Raw genomic sequence first — 22,244 nt, forward strand, 5'->3', positions numbered from 1 at the left:
ACCTGGCTCATCTGCAGAGATCCAACAGGACTTCACAGCCAAACTAAGCCCACGAAAAACCTCAGAACTATTTATTCTTAGTTACCACTCTCTAATTTTTTAAGTGGTCAAAGCATAATTCTCAACACCTGAATGTCTTTCTAGTACCTTCTACTGGATTTGTAATTGTGTTTAATTTGGTTAAAGTCAAGAGGTAACTTGAACACTATTAGCAATCATATTAAAAGAAGCTAAGTTGCTGCCTGTTCTTCCCTTCTGCTTTCATTTGGTAACTTAATGGTTCTAAATCTGGCTCCAGGTTGCTTAGAGGCTGTTTCATTTGCTACCATTCCTCTCCCTCTTTTCTTTAGACCCTTCAAGAATTTCAGAGTTCTAAGGTACCCAGTGCAATATTACTAAGCTCGCTCAATAAATATTGTCTGTTGAGGATGATAATGTTCACATTTTTAATCTTCCCAGAATTCAGAATTTTGCCTTGGCCAATATTTTGAATTTTAGAGCTTAGATTAGGCTAACAGTGTCTTAATGGAGTTTTTGGTCACGCCTCTTCATATTCCACTTGAAGCAGAGAATAAAAAATTCCCTCTACCTGGTACACTTTGGCAAAAAAAGAAAAAAAAAAAGTTGGCCTGGGAGGGCCATTTTGCCAATAAATACAGGTTATTATCTTCTTAAGCAACCATTAACACTGAAAGAAACATTAGAGTGTGCATGTATTTCACTTTAAATTCAACATTTAAAATCAGCCACCCCCATTTTGAGGACCAATAGTTGATTTGAAAGCACTCTTTGAGAATTTGTTTCTATGGCCCTTTCTAGGGCACCATGTAGATCCTCCTATAAACCTCTTCCCTCCTTCCCCTAGATGGAATCAGGCAGTCTGATTTCCATCCAGCCGTTCTCCGGGGGTTCATTTTTCAGTCCCAAGTGGATGACCAAATAGGTACTCTCAGGAGATTTGGGGGGAACAATTTCAAGGGAGAAATGTAATGAGTTTTCCTTGTCATGGAATGGAATTTCATCAGTGCCAGGCTAGCCCCAGCTCACAGGAAGTTTATGGAGAGGTCCACACTTTTGCAGCAAGACACTGACCAAGAAGGTGAGTCTGCTTCCAAGGCCTTCTGGATTGATTGGCTAAGCAAGCTCAGAGTAGGGAATATCTCCAGACAGTTGTCACCTTATGATGACATCCACACACTCACACTCCTGAAAATGAGCTACAAATGAAAGATGTCAGAGTCTAAGGAACATGGCAGCCATTTAATAAATCTTCGTAGGTGCCTCCAGTTTAACTCACTTGTTAATATGTAAATGGTGGCTTCTCAGTCTATCCCCAAATAAAAATATATCCCCTAAGTCTTACAAACACAAATTTAAAATGATCATAAGATAGGTTAAATATTTCATTACTCGGCTCAGCGTTCTGATGGTGAAGCAAAGTGCGGTGCCCTCCTTCTCACACATCCTAACATGGTCTTTATCAAAAGCGTAGATACCACAGTGTAGTGAGACTGACATAAAGCCTGTCTGCCACATTTTCTGATAAGGCAGAAATGCACTTTTCAAGTCTCCTGAACACGGCCTTCCTCATCTGGCACCAGTGTATTCTTTCACCTTGCTCGCCTAGGGGGGATATGCTCTACCTTAGGACTTTTCTTATGGGTTTACATCCCATTGGCTGTTGGTCCAATAGGTCTTGCTCACCCAATGCAAAAAACACTGACCAAAGGCCTATTCAATTGCTCCCCTGGCTCCCTCAGTGCCCTCTGAGAGCAGAACTCATCAGTTGACCTGCCAGTTACCTCTGTCATAGACACTGGCTTAAAAGGCATAGGACAAGATTTCAAAACTCTCTGTAAGGCTTATCAGGGAAGGAGAGAGAGGAATATGTGTCTGTTGCAGGGCATCGGCTTCCAGTTTCTCACTGGAGGAGGTAACTTCAGTGCAGCCCCTACCCAGCCCAGCACCAGCCTTGGTTGTGAGGTCTGCCCAGAGGTACTGCTAGCTCTTAGTGAAATGTCTGCAGCGACTGAGCTCCTGGACAGAGTTCAGCCAGCCTTGAACCTGAGAAGAGGTGCACCGGGCTAAAAATAGGTCCTGTCTTTGTTTCTCAAACAAGACAGTTGTCCTAGAAGGTCTGAAAGTGTAGCTACCCTGATGGGTTTTGCCTTGAGAAGGGCTCCTGTGAAGGCCTTTTTGGAAGAGCACCAAAAATCTGCCAGCAAGTCATGTTAATTCTCCTTCCTCTCTCCAGCTGAAAAGGAAAGAACCGTTTGAAGTTCTAAATAACTGAAATAAAATCAGATTGGTTTATTGCTTCTGCTTGCATATAGACAGGAGAAGAGCAAGTCTGAGTGCCTGGGGTGGGTGCTGGATGAGGGGGATTACGGGACGGGGAGGAGTGCCTCAAATCTGCTCTTGACCAATGGAGGGGGAGGGGAGGGAGGAAGGCACCCACTGGCTAAAATGAAATACATTTTCAAGAAGGGCAGCTTTCACCAAGCGGGATGATGGCCACCCTGCAAGCGTTCTTCCCTCTCCTCCTAGGGCTCCCCCCTTATCCTCTCCTGTACTCTAGTCCCAGCCTAGTGTGGAAGGAGAGTGAAACAGCTAGAGGTGTTTCCTGCGAGTGTCCCACTGATTTAAACACAACGTTTGGAGTGTACTTCTGTCTATGTGTGAGGCTTTTCTCTATGATGACATACTGTTCGTGAACTCTCATATTGGAAGGAGAGCAGATCACTTCACTTTATCTCATACCTAAATGAAGATTTAGCACATTTCACTGAGGTAACCCTCAGCTCAGCCCCTCACCCTGCCCGACTACTAGATTTATAAATCAGAGGGCAGGAGAGTGGCAGCTGGAGTCCCATATTAATAAAAGCCAGAGTCAGAAAGTCCTCTTGGATTGTGCCAATCTCAGAGTTTGCTCTTGAGTATAGGTTCTGATTTTCTATGCTGGTATATAGAGCCAACTGGGACAGGTCTGCAGGGATTACAGGGAAAGCATGGGTAAATTCACCCACTTGGATAGCTAAGTGTACATTAGTTTGCATTTCCAAACCTGCTGCCACTCTGGATAGTACACTTTTACAAAGCTTATCAGAAAACTGGTCTAAAAGAACACATGCTTTAAAGAGCATTAAAAAGCATGAAGTAAATAGGAGGGCTTCAAACCTCAACAGCAACATTTTCCAACACAGGCAAAGGATTTCTCTTTCTTTCAAAAGACACTATCACATCCAGCTCTCAACAGTACTAGATAATGGCAGTGGGGCAGTATGCAACTTATAAGCCCCAAATAGCACTGGAGGCCAGCATTTTATCCTGTCGCTTACCTGACCTTTCCCTGCCTGCTCACATAGGCTTACTTGAATGTCAACTTTTGGTCCTTCCCTTGACCTCTCTTCTGGCAAATGATCTAATTAATAAATGGTCAAAAGGCTGAGGAAAGAGAAGAGGCCAAAATAAGCCCAAACTTGGATAACCTCTGCCTGGAATAAAGGCAAGCTGCCTCTGTAATAACTTCCAGATGAATCATGACATTTTCTCAGACACCAGCAGGTGAACTGATGTCATTCTATTTGCCTCCCACTTCTTCCATCCAGAATCACTGATCTGCGCTGGGGCTGGTAAAAACAGCTTGTTGAGGTCTCTAGTCTCTGGCCATTCTTAGGGATGGTCATTTTATTCCTAAGTGTAACCCCTTCTGGTGTGACCCATGTGTTTTCTGCCAACTCCCCACAAAGAAGGCCAGGGGATATTGTCTGGGTGGGACTTCTGATAGGGGACAGCAGGACCTTGGAATCTGTCATTGCAGATGAAGGGGGCGGGGGGTCCATAATGGGGAAAGGAGGACTGAATAAGATTAGGCTCTGAGGTCTTCCTGGTCTTGACCTGTGGAAAGGCTTAGAACCCCCTGATGGTCGCTCTATTTTTGAAGAAAGAAGGTTGTCCCCAGATGGCTCTGTCTCTGATGTGCGCTTTCTACATTGCACTACTGCATCCTGAGTGGAGAGCAGGTTAGCCAAACCTGGTTCTGGAGAAAGGGTGGGTCCCTCGTGCATGCAAGATGCAGTGGCATCCATTGGCAAGGATTCAACAGCTACTGTATCTTGCTTTGGTTTCTCTTCCTTTGGGCTTTCCAAGGAGGAGAGCGAATCATCTTTGGCAAGTTTCCGAGAGGTCCCGCCAGTTGAGCTGGGTTCCTCTTGGCTCCTCTCTGGGGACTGAGCCCCACTCTCCTCTGAGCTCTGAGAGGGCAGGGGCTGTGGGATCTGGGTGTACTGAATTTTGGGTGGGATGACTGGGACCGCCCTGGCCTGGCACATTTTGACCATGAAGGAGGTTCTCACAGCTGACACACTCACAGGAGCAGAGTTACGGCGGCCCGTCAGGGCATGAGCAACAATGTCCAGGTCCTGAGAGTCCTGGGAGTAAACCCTCCAGGGGTCTACTTTACAGTGAGATGAGGTCATCCATGTGACCTTTGGGTCTCCTGCCTCAGAGAGCTGCATTCCAGGTGAACCAAATGAGGCCATAGTCTCAAACCGGAAGAGGTCAGTGATGGGAACGGCAGAGTCCAAGTTGAGAGAAGAAGGCCTATTTTTCCCCTTTGGGGGCCCACACTCAGTGCTCTTTAGCTGTAACTTTGGGGTCTGCTCTCCAAGTGAGGTGCTGTCCTGCGCACCAGGTGACTTTTCCTTGCTGCTTTCTGGCCCAGGATCACTACCTTGCTCAGTTTGAGGGGTGCATGGCCCCAGGTGTGTTCCCAGTTCCTTGCCCTCCGCTTGACTGACAGGGCTGGATTCTGCTGATGTGGGCTGCAAACCACCTGGTCCCTTCTGGTTGGGAGGAACCTCTGTCCTTTTCAGGCCAGAGAACTCTTGAAATGACCTCATAGCTTTCTCATCCCATCCAGTAATCTCGCTCCTGGGTGCCACGGGCTGCAGAGGGTTGGAATTCCTCTCTGCTTCAAGGTTAGCACAGCTGCTGGAGGAGGAAACCTCAAGAGTCCACTGGCTCTTAACCATGGTTTTGCCATCTAGAGAACGGCTCTGGCGAAGGCTGGGCCTGTGGGAAAGCCTCTTCTCTAGTAGGTGGCCCTGGGGGCCCTGCATCTGGGCCTCTTGTACATCTTTAACTGTGGGCGAGTGCAGGGGACTTGTCACCCACTGAGGCTCCTCCCAGGGCTCCACCATCTCCAGGCCGTGCTGGGCAATGTCTGTCACAGTGTCGTCTTCATCACAGTCTGAGGGCTCCTGTACTGAGTGGGCAACATCCTCCTCTCCTTGTGGGGGAATCTCAGCCTCCCTGGTTGGGCTTGGGAAGCCAGAGCCTTTGCCCTCAGAAGCAGCATGCTTTGAATTTTGCTTTTCACTTTGTTCTGAAGAGGGCTCGTCTCGCTGACACAGACTGGGGATCCCAGGGCTGCCTTTGGACTTCAGCTGGTCTGTATATGGATTTGTTTTCAAATGCCCGGAGGAGTCTTCTGCCTCCGAGCCATCCTTCAACAGCTGGACTAGAGGCACCTCCTCCAAAGGAGTGGGAGGAGGAGCAGCAGGCGGGAGCAGGGGAGACAGATTCCCCGGGCCGCCCACCTCCACCCTTGCTTGTGGAGAAGGCTTCTCAAATGGAACTATTTCCAGAGGAGCCAGGCTGCCGGGTTCTGGGCGCTGGCCCTGTTCCAGCTCAGATGGATGGCGGATGCCAGTTGTCTCCGGCTTTTCTCTATTGGCTGCTTCAGAGGCGCTCTCTGTGCTCTGATTGGTTGGTTCCTTAGTCCACGCCTCCAGAGGGGCAGACACTGGCGCTGGGGCGGAGCCGCAAGGCAAGCTCCCTGGAGACTCTGGGGAAGCAAAAGGCCCCTGACTAGCCTCAAGAGTAGGCTGAGTTGGGCTGACCCTTAGAGGAGGTGGTGGCAAGGAGGAGAGTTCCTCCTCAGATTCAATGATTTTCAGCTCCTGTTGAATCTCAGGCCAGATCAGGGCGTTGGCCAGATCATCTTCATCCTGAAAAACACCAAGACACTGTTTACTTAGAACCAAAGACTCTCGGTGCAGACATCTGCGCTGTTTCCCAGAGAGAGGGAAGGGGGGTACGGCATTGATCGTAACTGTGGGTGCTTTTACATGCTTACCGTGTGACATAACATACATTCACTGTATGTTCCTAATTTCCCTCAGAATCCTAAGAGAGAAATACTGCTGTAATTATTCCTATTTTAGAGGTGAGGAGACCTATGTTCAGACAGATTAAACATTTTACCAAAGTCACACAGCAGCCGCCCAGGACTGAAATCCAGCTCAGTCTACACCAGAGCGTAAGCACTTCATCCCTGTGCACTGTTGCCTTGTGAAACAAACCAATCCCTGACCTCCTATAACCTCAGGCCGACCCAATGGCTCACAAGAATGAGATTCTCCCAGTGGAATGAAACGTTAACTCTTGCCCTGACACCTGCTTTCCAAATGAATAAATATAGCTTTCCCCCCTCATTACTAAAGAAATACATATTCCACATGGAAAAATATTTGATACTTATTAAAAGAAAGAAGAATGAAAAATAGCAAAACGACATATTCCTACTACCTGCAGATAACCACTGCGAACGTGAGGGGTGCCTCCTGCTTTGTCTCGTTTGCTGTCCTGGTCTCCCCTCAGGCCCAGCTTCTCTTTGCCCTCCCTGGTGCCTCCCTTTCCCTACACAAAGCCCAAAGGTGCTGACAGGAAAGGGATGAAGGGAGGCCTTGTCAGGGCCAGGCAAGCAAGTTTCAGTTCCTTTCTTCTTGTCTCAAGGCCTAATTCTGTCCTAATGAGAAGCAGTCTGGGAAGTCATTTCTATCCGGAGGGGTGGAAGGCCCTTCTGGGAAGTCTGACATGCCACCCACCTGACATCACTTCTCCCCTGGCTCTGATCACATGTCATTTCATATTACAGTTAATTGGATGTCTGTCTTATCTTTCCCAATGGACTGTGAGTTTTGATCAGGAATTGTGTTCATCCATCTTTGATTCCTCAAGGCCAAATGATGCCTGGTATACTGGGAGTACCTGCTCAGAAAGGGGTCTGTGAATTTAAATGGGTTCATTGTTTTCTTTTATTTCCTTCTGTAACTCTCCAGGAGTAGGATTACTTGTCAGAAGGCAGGGGTATTTTTGAGATCTGATTCTACTATATTGCATGTATCTGTATACATTTCTATTTTGCCTACTAGGCTGTGCCCTCCTTCAGGGCAGAGGCATCTCATTACTCTCTGCGGCACCTATATTATTGATCTCTTACTAAGAAACAATCAATTTAAATGAATAAAATGAACATCTAAACTCCCCTCCACCCCACTCTGCCATTTCAGTTAAGTGGACCACAGTTCATGTTTTGCTCAGATCGGAAACTCATGGATTGTCCTTGATTCTTCCTTCTTCCTCACTCCTTACCTAATCCTTCACCAAGTCCAGTTACCTCGACCTTCCAAATAGCTCTGAAAGCCTTCCAATTCCAACCCCAGTGCCCCCACCCTAGTCTACACCACCATCTTTTCTCACCTGGTCTGCCACAGACTAGCCTTCTAATTGCCATCCCTGCCTCCTCTCTCGCCCTTCTCCAAGCCATTCTCCTCACGGAATAGAGTGACCTTTAAAAGATAAAACCCTGAGCAAATCAGAAGAGTTTCTACTGCCTTTAGGTTAAGCTCCAAATCCCTTCCAAGCAGCCCTCCTGCCGTGCTCTGAGCCTCACTTGCTCTAGTCCACCCTCCCGTTCTCCCGCCTTGTTCTTATTCCTTGAATGTTTCAGGCTCTTTCCCGTTTCTGATTCATGGCACGCCTCACTCTTTCTGCCCGAGAGTCTCTCCCTCCCTATTCTGCTCCCCACCCCTTTTTCCTAGCTAAGTTCTCAATCTAAATATCTATTCTTCAGAGAAGCTTTCCCTGACCCTTGTAACGCCCCCTCTTCCCTCTGACTGGGCTGCACGCCCCTGATATATGCTCCCACAGAAATCATACATCCATATCACTCTAGAAAAGACTTGGTTAATGACCTTTCACCTACTAATCTGTCAGCTCCAAGAAGACAGGGATGGTGACCGTCTTGTACACTGCAGTGATCCCAGTGCTCAGCAGAGGATCTGACACAAAATAGGTGTTTAATACATGTTTTTAAATGAATGAATTGCCGCTTTTACTTGTTTCCATGAATCCAGCCTGGTTCTCCTTCTGGCATTAACTCCATCTGCTTCTCAAAGCAATGTCATTCATACTTGATCCCTCCCAGAATTCAATCCTCATAATAATTTTTGCATCCTTCTCCTTCACACACCTTACAGGAACCCTTATTCAGCCCTCCAGAGGCCACTGTGGTCTCCCTGCACTGCCCTAACGCCCAGTCCATAAGCCTCTTGTGCATGTCCCAAAAACCAAGTTCCTGGAAGCAAGTTAAAAGGCAAAGAGTTTTCTTTTCCCCTTTGGCACACTCTTTCAGGTCACAGAGCTGTTTCCCAAATGCAAGACTCCTCCTTGGATGTCTCTGGAAAACCTCCTCACAGCTTCATCTTGAGCAAGGATACACTGCACCCCCCAGCCCCCCAAAAAACATCTTGGAAAATCCCACCTCTAAAAAGTGGCAACCGTTTAATGTGCTCTAGCATCATGTTTTAAGTTCTCCAAAGCCATAGGAGGAAGGAATAGATCCTGAAACTCTTACAGAAGATTTTTACAAACAAGCCTAGACAACTGTCCATTCAGGATGTCTGGAAGAAGACGGCTGGCCCCCATGAATGGTCATCATGTTTGGGACCAGGACATGACAAGCAGGTTTTGTGCTGCTTCCGGGATTGAATGTCATTGCATTCCCAGGACACGTTACTGGTTTATGGTGACTTCAGGTCAGAAATATTTAGAGTTGAGTCCGTCCTAGGGAATCTGAGCTGGATGGTTACTTCCTATCACCATAGGACCCCTGAAAAGTTCACTGCAAAAAAAAATCCCAGACCTGATTAGAAGGCTGTGCCCTGAAGTCCCTTTGGCAGAAACGCGTTCTTCAAACAAACAAACAAACAGCAACAAAAAACTTTAAACTGTACCAAGACCCCTTGGGAAAAAGAGGACCCTACTGGCTGGACCAGGCAGTGAGTCCACCTTACCAGCTCATGGAGAAATATTGCTTCGGCACGGGCCCCGGGGCTCTCCTGCAGAGCACTGGACTCCACCTGGTCAGTCTCTCCTCCCTCCTCCACCTCGTTCTCTGCATCCAACTTCTTCTCTAATTCACTTGAATGGTGAGAGCCCAGGGAGCTTTCTGAGGTTTTCTTCTCCAGTTGGGCGCCTGGCTCCAGGGGAAGGCCTTTGCTGCATTCCAGTGTTCTCACTGCCTCGGGTCCTGGCTTGTTATTTTCAAGAACTGCCTTCTTAGGTACAGATGCTGCAATGAAGATGAGAGCTGTCAGTTGAAGGAGACGGCATGTCAAGAGAGGCCATGCCCAGCACAGTCAATGTCCTGCCCCAGGTCTGCTTTGCTCACTGCTCCCTCACACTCTTCACCCTTTCCTCCTACCAATGACCTGACCTCTGAGCCCAGATTCTCAGACTGTTAGAGATGGGAGGGACCTTGAAGATCATCTAGTCCAGTGGTTTTCAACTGAGAACCATTTGCTTCTCCCCTCTCCAGGGGGCACTTGGCAGTGTCTGGAGACACTTTTGGTTGTCACAACCGGGTGGGGGCGTGGCTACCAGCATCTAGTGGGTAGCAGCCAGGAATGCGTCTAAATATGCTACAAAGCATAAGACAGCCCCCCCCCCCCACACACACACACAAAGAATTACCCTGTCCAAAGTGTCAATAGTGTTGAGGTTGAGAAACCCGGCACTAATCCAATCTTTTGCTTGTTGCCTAAGGTCACAGAAATCTGTTATTTACACTGAGCTACAAAGATGTATTATGATTATGATTGCAGCTTCCTGTGTGACTCTTCCCAGGGGTGATCTGCACATCAATTTGGGCATATCTTTATATCTAAAGCAATGAAGCTCTGATCTTAAACATCTATGGAGACACCAGAGAGGGAGGCAGACCTCATGTTTGGCCCCTACTGCCTTGCATGGAGAAGGTCCTATTTCACTGTATAAGACTGTTTCCACAGTGTAGGATAAAGACCCAGTACTTTAGCGTAGTGCTTGGTACATAGCAGATCCTCAGTGATGTTATTATTTACATTGGAATGAAAGAAACCTGAGTTCAAATGCTAGTGTCTCAATGAATCTTGTAATCTTGGTACAATGGCATAATAATATACAATAATATTTTACAGGGCTGTTGTGAGGATAAAGTAGATTAGGGAGTCAAAGCACTTAGTACAGTGTCACACATACAGTAAAAGCTCAGAAAAGTTTACTGATTACAAACAAATTCTCCTCATTGCCACTAGTTATGCTGGTGACTTAAGGCATCTGACCACAGTGCTGGCTCTGAAGCTCAGTCAGACCCAGTAATAGCATCCTGATATCGGAACTAATAATGTTTCAGAACTGACAACAGTGCTATTTTCCTCTGCCCATCACTTAGCAGGCTTGTGTTTTGAAATTTAATTTAACTTTTGAATATGTAAAACAACTAAAGAGTTGAAAAGTTAAAATTATATAAAGAAGTGTTCTCGGAAAAGTTTTGCTTTCCTCCCTGTTGCTTCCACTCTGTTCCACGCACCCACTGTCTCCTACGGACAACCATTTTTATTAGTTTCTGGTTTATTCTGCCATAGTTCATTTTTCCATCTACAAGCAGATACTTGTACCATATAGTTTTCGTTCCCCACCTTTCTTACACAAATTATAGCCTGTGATCTATACTGTTCTATGCTTTGCATTTTTCACTTAAGAATGTATCTTGAAATCTCTTCCCTATTTAGTACATAAGGAGATTGACTGTTCTTTACGACATGGCCTAGTTTGAGTTCCCCCCAAAGTAGAGCCTGAGCCAAAGTCCTGGCAGCAGGTAGCTTATATGAAAGGTGGCCCCAGGAAGCAGAAGTGAGAAGGTGAGACAGTGATGGAGGAAAAAAAATAAGCGGTTACCGCAGTGAGCAACCAGAACTCAGTCCCTGGTGAGCCTCTGAAGAACCAGGAGGAACATGCCCCATAGTTACTCCACCACAGGGTGAAGGGCTGGGTCGTTAATACACTGACTCCCACTCCCTATTGGTTGAGAGCTGCCCCAGTTAACTCTCCATAGGTCTGGGCTTTCCTGAGCAAGGGCTGCGTGAGACTCTCCCTAAGCCCCAAGGCAGAAAACCAGAAACACAAGGCAGGCACTTCAGATAGGTCAACCTTCTGTGTGCCAAGAAACGGTCCCCAGGAGATGCACAAGAGATTGAGGAAATGGTGCAGGGCCCACAAAACTATGGACTCTATGGGACTCAGTTGTGCACGATGCAGCCTAGTTATTTGATCCGTCTCCTAAAGATGCACATTTGGATTGTTTCCTGTCTCTTGCTACTACAAATAATTCCGTGATATGCATACACATTTAGTACTTGTGCAGCTATTTATTTAGGATAAATTCTTGGAAGTGAAACTTCTGGGTAAAAGGGTAATGCATCAGTGATGTTTTTTTTAATGTTTTTTCCCCATTTTACTAAGAACTCTTAGTTGGATGTTTGCCAGCGTCTCTTTCTGCAAAGCTCAGCGTCTTCCATTCACTGACTGTGCACTCTTACTCAAGTGAGGAGTGGAGGGCAGGCCTGCATCACACGTGCGCTTGCTCAGACCTCTCGCTGTCCTGCGCAAAGCCCTCCTCACTCTGGCCCAGCCACACGTGGCTCTTCTCCTCCCGCTCCCCTGCGAGATGCTGAGCAGACCCGCTGCCCTTGACAGGCCTTATACTCCCCTGCTCTGGTCCACTCCGAGACTCGATGCTGACGCAGTCCTCATGACGTCAACCTAATAACACCTTCTTTTGGCGCCTCCACAGACCACGCGCTCCTTCCCTCCGCTTCCTGCAGCACTCACTGTGATTACCTGTGCAGTGCCAAGCCGTCAGATTACTATTTTCTTTTCACTTGTACGGGGTGCCCATCCCCAGGTTAAGTTCCTCAGGACAGCGGCAGTATCTACATCTAGAAATTCTCTTCAAAGGGCCTAGGAGTCCAATACACATGGTGGCTGGATACGTGCAAGCTATAAAAGAGTCGCTGTAGCTCAAAAGGGAAGGGCATTGTCCGGTTCCCAGCATGGGATGCTTTATGCATGAAGTAGGTGACCATGGAGACAGAGACTCCTAATGTCCCCTAGTATCCATTCTCTTCCTCATTTTGAAACAGAACCTTCCCTGCCACTCAAGTTTAGCTAGGCACCTGGCCATCCAGCCAGCGACGCGTCTCAGCCTCCATTGAAGGACAGCATGGCCATGTGAGTGTTGGCAGACGGGATGGAGGTGGACGTGACGGGTGAAACTTCTGGGTCTATCCTTCAGTGGAAGCTGCTTGGCTGCCTCTCCTGAGCCCCTTCCCACAGGTAGGAATGTGGTGGTAGGGGGCTGCTGAGCTCACTTTGACCACACAGGCACGACAGCACCCCTGGGGATGGCTAATAGACCTGGGACCCCAGAGGATCTCCTGGAGCACAGCCACCTACCTCTGGAATGTAAGATAGAAATCAACTCCTCCTATCTTGTTTGAGCCACTGTGTTTTGTTCTTCATGTTACAGCAGCTTGGCCTGTACCTTAACTAAGAGAACCATGGGTTTATGAGATAGGCTTGCTCCTGGTTAAAAAAAATGATAAGGCAAAATATATTTTTGTAGGTAGACTCCTGTTTCAGGTGCACTAAAATATAACTATGCAAAAGAATTCTTTTGTACATTCTTCAGTAAAAGAATGAGGCAACTCCTAATATCTCTTAGGGTAATTCTGGAGTTTGATTTATCAGGTCTCCTTAAATTTGCACAGTTACTGTGACCTCCCTCTAATAAGCACTTCTAGAAGGGGACACAGAGAGTGTCACTTGTAGCTTTTAAGTCAGCCCTTTCAGAAGGATCCAGTTTATGGTCCTTTCCTGCCCGTCCTCCACCCCAAGGATAGAGGTTAACAAGACATAGCCTTGAATCAGGTAGAAGTCAGACAATCAATTACTATGGTTAACTGAATAATCCTTTTTTTTTTTTCATTTGAAGCGATCGATGATCTAACTATCAACACTTTAGTTATAGCACAATACTTACTTGGTATTTCTTACTTTTGGGGTTACATTGGAATTTTGCCTAGTTTGGCCAAAAGTAGAAGAATGGGTTTGAGCACAGTGACTAAAAATTTGAATCAGGTAATGTGGAAAATTGTCCTTAATTCATTTCTTTTATTTATTGCTACTGCACAAAAGAAAGAAAAAAGAATTTATTAAGGAAGGTGAAGTTCTTCATTTGGAGTAATTACGGAAGAAGATACGTAACCTATGTTAACCTAACTCCATCAGAGAGAAAGGTGACCCCCCCCCCCCCCCCCCCCCCCCGCCGCTGTCCCTGAAAGTTCTGGCATCTCCCTCCAGCCACTGGTCCTAGATTCACAGGCTGCCTTGTTCTGCCCTGGCTGCCCCTGGTCACAGTCAGGGAAACAGACTGGAGTCTCCATCAGTGTCTTTCCAAGACCAATTTGATACAGACGGGGTGTTCTGAATTATAGGGAGAAGGAAGGAGAAACAGAAAAAAAGTAACAGACTGTCTGCCAAAGACCCCTTGGGGCCTGGGGACGCTCTCTTTTGGAAAGGACAACCAATCTATAAAAGCCTTTGGAAACATTTTTTTCCTCCAAGGCTTCGCTTCCTCTTCTCACCCTCACTCTGTTCCACCCACACCAGCCCATGGACATCATTCTGTAGACAGGGCATCACTTAACGCCCCTGAGTTTTCACTCCTCTTGTGCCCCTATCCTGCAGGGAAGGGGAGGGGTAAAGGACTGATGTTTACTGAGTATCTTCTGAGGGCCACACCCTGAGCAGGCATTTCAAGAATATTTTCCCATGCAGACCTCATCCCAGCCCTTGAGAGAAGAGCCACCCCTGCGCTGCAGAAGAGAAACAGGGATACATCAACCAGCCATCACAGTGCCCCAAAGTGGTGAAGCTCAGATCCGAATCTGCCCAGCTGGGGTCCAAAATCTATACACTTCTCACAAGAGTCAGCACCTCTCAGCCCATAATGCCCTTTTCAATCTTTTCTGCACTAGGAAGTCCTACCTATTTATAAAGGCCCAAATGTTACCACTTCTGAGAAGTGTTCCTGGAATCCTCCTGAGAGGGCTGCTTCTTTTAGATGCCGCTGAAGTCCTTTCTGAACACCCCTTTCATAATACTTTGGGTACTTATGCTCTCCCTCATTCAGAAGGCCCAAAGGAGCACATATCCAGACAAAACTCAAATTGACAAAGATACACACACCCCTACGTTCATAGCAGCACTATTCACAATAGCCAAGACGTGGAAACAACTTAAATGTCTGTCGACAGATGAACGGGTAAAGAAGATGTGGTACATACTACCTACAATGGAACACTACTCAGCCACAAAAAAGAATGAAATAATGCCATTTGCAGCAACATGGATGCAACTAGAGATTATCATACTAAATGAAATGTCAGACAGAGAAAGACAAATACATCACTTATATGCAGAATCTAAAATATGAACAAATGAACCTATCTATGAAAGAGAAACAGACTCACAGACGTAGAAAACAGACTTGTGGTTGCCAAGGAGGAAGGGGTTGGGGTAGGGATGGAGTGGGAGGTTAGAGTTAGCAGATATAAGCTATTATATATAGAATGGGAAAACAACAAGGTCCCGCTCTATAGCACAGAGAACTATACTCAATATTCTATGATAAACCAAATGGAAAAGAATATAAAAAAAGAATATATATATACACACACACACGTGTGTGTGTGTGTGTGTGTGTGTATATATATATATCTGAATCACTTTGCTGTACAGCAGAAATTAACACAACAGTGTAAATCAACTATACTTCAATTTACAAAAAAAGCCCAAGGAGGGTGTTAGGCTGACCCTGTGCTGCAGGTGGGTGCAGACTTTCAGTTTCCCTGCCTAGTTTGTGAGCTTGCTGGGGGATGGGACTGCATCTTCACAATCTTCTTAACTCTGCAGCCCACAGCAAACATGTGAGGGACCATGGCAGAATGCTTAAAAGCATGGATTTTTAAAAATCTGGATTAAAATCCTGGCTTTTACACGTCCTTGCTAGGAGTCCTCTGGCAAGTTAACAGATGCCTCTCTAAGCAGATGGGGATGAGCTGTGGTGAGAAGACGTGAGATGATACATGCAGGACACTTAGGACAGTGCCTGACACCATGAGAGGTGATCAGAAAAAGCTAGCTTATATTAACTTTTATGTTTGTGTGTGGTGTTAGGGTGTGTTCTAATTTCATGCTTTTATACGCAGCTGTCCAGTTTTCCCAGCTCCACTTATTGAAGAGACTGCCTTTTCTCTACTGTATATTCTTGCCTCCTTTGTCATACATTAGGTGACCATAGGTGCATGGGTTTAGCTAATATTAATTGAAATAGAAATATTCTTAAACCACAATGAGCATTTATCGGTTTGCCTCTCAGCCATGCTTTCCTCTGAGGTTCTCATTACTTCCTTTTTGTGTGGCTCACAGTTGGTTGTTGGTTCACACTCTAGAGATGGCCCAGAGACTCAAGCTTGGCCAATCTTAGAATCCTATTAGTCTGGTAACAGTGGCTGGTCCAAGGCTGGGCATGTGACCCAACAGGCCCAATCAGAATCCCCCTGGTGTCTGAAATAAGGAACTTGGGAAGAGGATGCTCTTTCTCATTGCTAGGGCTGCTAGCCATGTTCTCTGCAGATGTGAGGCAGAAACGTGGGATGGGTGGATTGTGTCTGGAAGAGCTGAATCCCCAATTCCAGCTCTGCGTTCCATCCTGTGAGCTTTCTCTCCTGCCTTCTCACTATGTTAATGGATAAAATAATACTAATAGGTAAAGTAACATTTACTGCATACTTACTATGTATTAGACCCTGTTCTGAGAGCTGTACATCTATTAACTAATTTAATACTCACAACTTAATATTCATTACCATTATTCCCATCTTACAGATCAGGAAGCTGAGGCATGGAGTGGTTATGTAAGCTTGCTGAAGATTGTACAACAAAATGGCTGAGGCTATACTTGTACCAGGTGGTCTGGCTCCAGAGCCCGCAGCCTTAACCACTTCACTATACTGCCTTGCACACTCTGTTTAAGTCTGGTTTTTCCTCTCTTGCAATGGAAAGAGACCCTCTCCCCTGCTGTACCTGTGGAAGTCTCAGCTCCCAGTGGCTTCTCCTCTTCGGGCCACTCTCCACTCTCTGAGCCCTGGAAAGAAAACTCTTCCAGGCTGGAAAGAGACTGTAGCTCCTTTGGGGGGGTCCTGCATGGGGTGCTGTTGGTGCTGATGACGGCCGACACGCGGAGTGGCACGGACACAGCAAAGGGCTTGGAGATGTTCAGGGCCTTGCGCTGGTGACGGGGAGAGGGCTCCATCTGGAAGAGGCTGCTGGTAAAGACAGACTTGCTGGGGCTGTCGTTTGAGGTGTAGAACATACCCAGCATCTTCGGGGCTGTCTGCTCGCTCTCCGGGTCCTCGATGGGTCGGAACACCTTCAGCTGCTCAGGTGGGGCCCGGGCCTGAGCGCCCTGCAGCTGGCTTCGGTCACCGCTCACGTCAAAGCCCCCTTCCGCCCCCGCCGGCATCCCCTCCTGGCCCCATTCGCCCTCTTGCTTGCTGAGGTCACACGAGCTGCCAGTGCTAGTAGAGTGCATTTTCGCCGCTGGAATGAAAAATCCACCAGTGGTGACTGTTCGACTGAAATTTCCTTTGGTTTCTTTCCCTGGTGAAAAAGCAGACAAACGTGGTCAGCAGCCTGAGCACACATCACCGCACAGCCTTCCAGTGAGGGCAGGCGCAGCATGCTAATCGGGGCACAGCTACCCTGATAAAGACAGGCACATAACATTCGGGTAACAAGAGGAAACATCTTATGTGCAGAGAATTTTGTCACAATGCCCCCATAGAACCATCTGCTGTTGTATCCTACGTATCTGTTTTAAACTTTGCAGGTAGAGCCGTTTCCAAAAGAAAGACTGATGAAATTGCTACACAGAGCAGTCATCCACCAAGCATTAAATGTAGATCAAGAAAAAATAAAAAGACTACGAGAGATGATAGAATGATGCTTGCTCAAAATGAAGGAGAAGACAAAAAGGCCAAAATAACAGAATCTTGTTTCATTTTAAAACTTTAAAACTTATTAAGTTCTCTCTGGCAGCTGAACCCAAACAGGGATTTGATTTCCCAGAGAGGAAACCAATGCTGTCCTCAGCTAGACCTTTCTGCCTTTTCCCAGGCTTCCACCTGCTGATTCAGAGGATGAGAAACTAGAAATGTAAATTATCTAAATGTTAGAAAGCACAGTTGTGAGGAGTGAGTTCCTAACTGACTTAGAAGTGAAGGCAAAGAAGAGAAAGAATCTGTATGGGAAATAAATAAGCCGGGAGACAACAACCAAACTGCCAGGAATCTGGAAAATCATCCCCAACTAGGCATTGTACCTAAGTGCTACATCTTAGGTAACATTAGGTTTACAATTCTTAGGAACCACTCTGTATCTCCCTTAACACATGAGGAAACCGAGACTTGAGAGGTTAGGTAACCTGCCCAACGGCCACGGAAGTGATGACCTAGCTTTTGGTGGGTTTTTTTGTTTTGTTTCCTTAGCTTCTGAAATATTAAATCCTGCTAACCTGGGCAAGAACTGACCCCAAGAGGTTTCAAAACCAAGCAAATTGATGAATATAAAGGTGAGAAAATGCTAAAAGGATCTAGCCAGCTTAAAAAGATCTCATTGAATATTTTACACGTTTAGAAATTATTTTTTGAAAGTTGTTCTACAGATTTTCTGTTTTGTTTCAGGCGGCCTCATTTATCAAAGAGCAAAATATCTTGGATTAAAGGGATTCGAAAGTCATGGCATGCATATGGGGGAGTGTAGACACTCTGCTGCTAGGGAAGACCGACCAGTGTCTTGCACGTTATAGCCGGGCTTGTTGGCTGCTTCACAGAGACAGAAGCGAGGGCTACAGGCAAGTCAGCCCTTCAGGCTGGAGCTGTAGGAACTAACATGGTGAGGTGCCGCCCTGGTGATGGTGTCACCTGGCACGCAACTGTACCCACATCGCTTCCAACGAGCTGTGTGCCAGGCTGGTGCCCGTCCATGTTTACTGATGAATGAAGGAATGGATAAATCTCCCCACTCAAAATCAGGACAAACACAATGAAGCTAACGCCTACGGAAACACCTAAATTCAAAACTCTTCTTTATGCCCTGGCGGGGAGCCTCTTCTGCCTTATTTTTCAGGAGTTGATCTTTTACCTGGTTCAGGACTGAATGTAAAGAGGCTGTGCTGAGAGGAAGGCTGGAGAAAGAGGCCTCGTAGAGGAGGGGCAGTTACTGCTAAGGGAGCCCCCCCACCCCCCCGAGTTCGGGAAGGGTCAGGGAGGGATTATGCGTGATCCTGACCGGAGCAGAGCAGGTTCTGAGGTTTATGAAGCTAAGTCTGGTGTGGGAGTGCCAGGCTCCCAGTGGTAATCCCCAGTTCTGAATCCAGCTGTAAAACCTCACCTTCCACGGGCACTGAGCACAGCGAGTCCATGCTTTTAGCTGGTCGGATAGTAGCCTTTTCCACTAAAGACAAAAGAAAAAATATCCCCGATGAATGCTTGTTCGGAGAAAGTATTTGGAACAATAGGTCAGGCGTAAGTACAAAAGAGAAATTCCTTTAGGAAAGTTATGCAAGTTTTTATAATTTTCCCCTTTGGAAAATATTCCCCACTCCACCTTAGATGTTCCACTTTCTTGATGGGACTGACCTTATAAAAATTGGGCATTTGCAGATCAGAGGTTTATTAACATTTTACAGGTAAAGGTAAATTACAATTTTGTCACATAGCTATTAGCAAGTGAGGAGTCCTGAACCCAATTCTACTGCACAGAAAAGATTCAAAGATAAATCCATGGAGTAGAATCCATGGGTCTCCAGGCAACCCCTCCTATTTGACAGGCCAGACGGCAGGATCCTTCAGCCACGTCTCCCAACACCCAGGAATCTGGTACAACAGGAGAGAGGGCCCAGAGGTGCTTTTCTCCCTTTCTGCCCTGTGTCACCTTTGTCCCACATGGAGAGAGAGAGCGTTCTGCAGCCTGGCTGCTCTCCCAATGCTCTCACCCACCAACCTCACACCCTGGAGCAGATCCCAACCAAACAAACCTTTTTTGAGCACCTGCTGTGTGCCTGGTAGACGCTATGCATCTTTGTAAGCTACCTAAGCAGGTGTTCAGAAAAGTATGGTTTAAATAAATAAAAACTTATCATTGCAGGCCTAGGATTAGGCACTTTCACAAACTTCATCTCTTTTCAGGAAGCCAAACTGGCTGGAAGGTAGTTCCTTCCAGGTTAAACTTGCTAGGAGGGGAGAGACGGCATTTTAGGGAGCCCCAGGACTTATGGCTTTAGGGTAACTCTGGATCCAGACAGGTCTGGCTTTGAATCCCAATTCTCCCACTTTTGGGCTGTGTGACTTCCGATGAACAACTTACCTTTTTGAAACTTCAGTTTTTTTGGCATGAAAAGGAGGCAAAGTAGAGCTGTTGTGAGGATGAAATGAGTAATGCATGTAAAATAGGGTGTATTAACCTAGAATCGAGTAAATGCTTGAGAAGAAGTAACTATTATTTATTACTGTTGATGTTATTCAAGATAAACGAGGGCTCAGCAACAAGGGTGAACCCCGGAGATGGTTCTACAAGAAGCACTCAGAGTTGGCCCTAACCCAAATCGGGCCCTAACTCACACTTGCTTTGCCCCTCTTTTAAAGTTCATTTTTTTCCTTCTTGCTCCACACCCTGCTCCTTCTGAGAGGCTCTGAATTAGCCCCTTGGCCTCCCGGGCTCTCTGCCGGGGTCCCACTGGGCTCTGGAAGGACAAAGCCCTGGTGATGCCAAAGTTGCCTTCCACCTCCTTACTTCCAGAGGTAAGCCAGAATTCTCATCCTTGGAAGATCGACTATTCCCACAAGTTTGCAAAATGACTTTCTAAAACTGCGTGACCAGCCTCCCTTCATTCGTGTGTTCTTTTTGTTTTGGCTGCACCATGCAGCTTGTGGGATCTCAGTTCCCTGACCAGGGATTGAACCCAGGCTATGGCAGTTAAAGCGCTGAATCCTAACCACTAGACCATGAGGGAACTCTCCACTTGTGTATTCTGAGACAAGATTTTGCCTTTGTTTTCCAGGAGCTGCATTGCTGCATTTCTAGCCTTCCTCTGGGTTTCATGGATCACCCTTCAGGGTAGTGACCGGGTGACCCTGAGTGTCATGGAAGATGGGCAACAGTTCTGGTTGCAGGGCCATCAGTGTTCAGCTTTCCTGTTGGACCCTCTTTCTGACAATGCAGCTCCTTGTGGTCCTGGCGGCCACAGTAGCTGCTTTTAGGAACAGTCTCCGAGAATTCCCTGGATCCTTGTCTGGATAGTAACTAAGCACTCGGGGCTCCTTGGCCCATGACAGTACAGTCGTCCTTGGTATTTCCGGGGGATTGGTTCCAGGACCCCCACGGATACCAACATCTACGGATGCTCAAGATCCTTATATAACGGTGTACTACAGTCGCCCTTCCCTACCCATAAGTCCTGCATCCGCGGATACGGAGGGCTAACTGTATTCAGACTATATTTTTCTGCCTGGGACCTTGGCTTCATGGAAATACATCCACCAGTTTTCTTTGGGTCCTTGAGTTCCCCTCTCTTGGATTATCTCTATGGCTTTATTTCCCTACTCAGAGGAGTTCACTTTGGAGGGTTCCTTGGAATCTTCCTGTTTGATAATATACAAATTCCAGCACACCAGTGTCTGGGAGACTCCCAAGTTTGTGCATCTCCATTCAGTCAGTACCCAAGGTTTTCTTATCCTTTAGCGTTTCCTATTTTTGTTCCATTTTCTAAACATGATTAAACATCCCTTCACCTGCCCCCTCCACACCAAAAAAAAAAAAAAAAAAACCACCAAAAAACCCAATACTATATACATGGCGAATCAATTTTTTAAATGCTCTTAACTATGGAGTTTTTTAAAAAAGATTTTAAAAATTATTTGTCAATAAATACATTAATCCACTGATTTTCTTTCTGCACATCCATATTTCAACAAACAGCAAGGCCACGTGGCATTTACAGTAACCACGCTGGTGGGTTATGACCAGAAGGCTCCCCACTCCCTCCCCTCCCCAGTCTTTAGTTTCTAGGGTTCCAGCAACACTCTTTTGGTAAAAAGCAGCCACTTGGGAAATAGTCAAGGTCACAGAGAGCCACTTATATTGCCGCTGATGGTTCTTTAATTTCACGCCTGCATCCCATCAAAATTCAGCCAGTTTGAGGAACTGTCTCTGATTAGTTTATGCATGAGATAGCAGTGGTTTTCAACCCTAGCTGCATATCAGAATCACCTGGAGAGCTTTTTAAAAATTCCCAGTACTCTGACTTCCCCCCAGAACTCCTGAGGCAGAGCTGCTTTGGGTGATTCTGAGCTGCAGCCAAGCTGAGAGGCTGGCCAGGGACATCCTGCACATTCTGTGAGTTTTAGCAGTGTTTGATCCAGTCCCTGGGGCTTCTTCCTTTTGAAAACCACATGGAGGTGGAAATCTTCATAAGTCAAGATCAAAGTAAATCATTTAATCTATTTTTACTCGATTGTTTTGTTCTATTTTTTTTAACTTCTTGTTACTTGGTGAACCTCTTTCCCTGTGTCACTGATCCTGTAACCGAAGTTCTCTCTGATGTGCTTCAACGAATTTATTATCAGATCAGGAGTTTCTTGCCAAGTACCCCCCACCCCCAATTGTCCTTTGAGAATCCTAATATCTGATTTGTATCCGATCTACCATACCTATAGCAACCTGCTCTCTTCACCTGGCTATCTTGTCATTTTGTGAAAGACATTTTTTCACCAGCTAATGAATATTGCAGATGTCTACCCAGAATCCATTTTCCTCTCCCCTTCTCACAGAACCCTGTACGTCTTGGGTACATCTCATTCCTCACACAGGGGTGTAATGCCATTCCTCATACCAGTGATTGGTTCAGGAACCCAGGCCTAAGCCAATCAGCACAGGGCACTCCCTTGGCCATAGGG

At 46.4% G+C, this 22,244-nt stretch overlaps 1 protein-coding gene across 1 annotated transcript in view; it reads right to left on the reverse strand.

The window, feature by feature from the left end:
- Positions 1-404: 404 nt before the first annotated feature.
- Positions 405-22,244, reverse strand: part of ARHGAP31 (Rho GTPase activating protein 31) — a 115,680-nt gene continuing 93,840 nt past the window's right edge. The window contains exons 9-12 of the mRNA XM_057696265.1: positions 18,682-18,744; positions 16,315-16,890; positions 9,141-9,418; positions 405-6,011 (exon numbers count right to left, since the gene is read on the reverse strand). Of these exons, the coding sequence (XP_057552248.1) occupies positions 3,576-6,011; positions 9,141-9,418; positions 16,315-16,890; positions 18,682-18,744 (3,353 nt within the window). The 3' untranslated portion in view covers positions 405-3,575. The remainder of the gene's footprint in view (positions 6,012-9,140; positions 9,419-16,314; positions 16,891-18,681; positions 18,745-22,244) is intronic.

The sequence above is a fragment of the Hippopotamus amphibius genome, chromosome 10, assembly GCF_030028045.1.
Source record: "Hippopotamus amphibius kiboko isolate mHipAmp2 chromosome 10, mHipAmp2.hap2, whole genome shotgun sequence".
NCBI lineage: Eukaryota > Metazoa > Chordata > Mammalia > Artiodactyla > Hippopotamidae > Hippopotamus > Hippopotamus amphibius.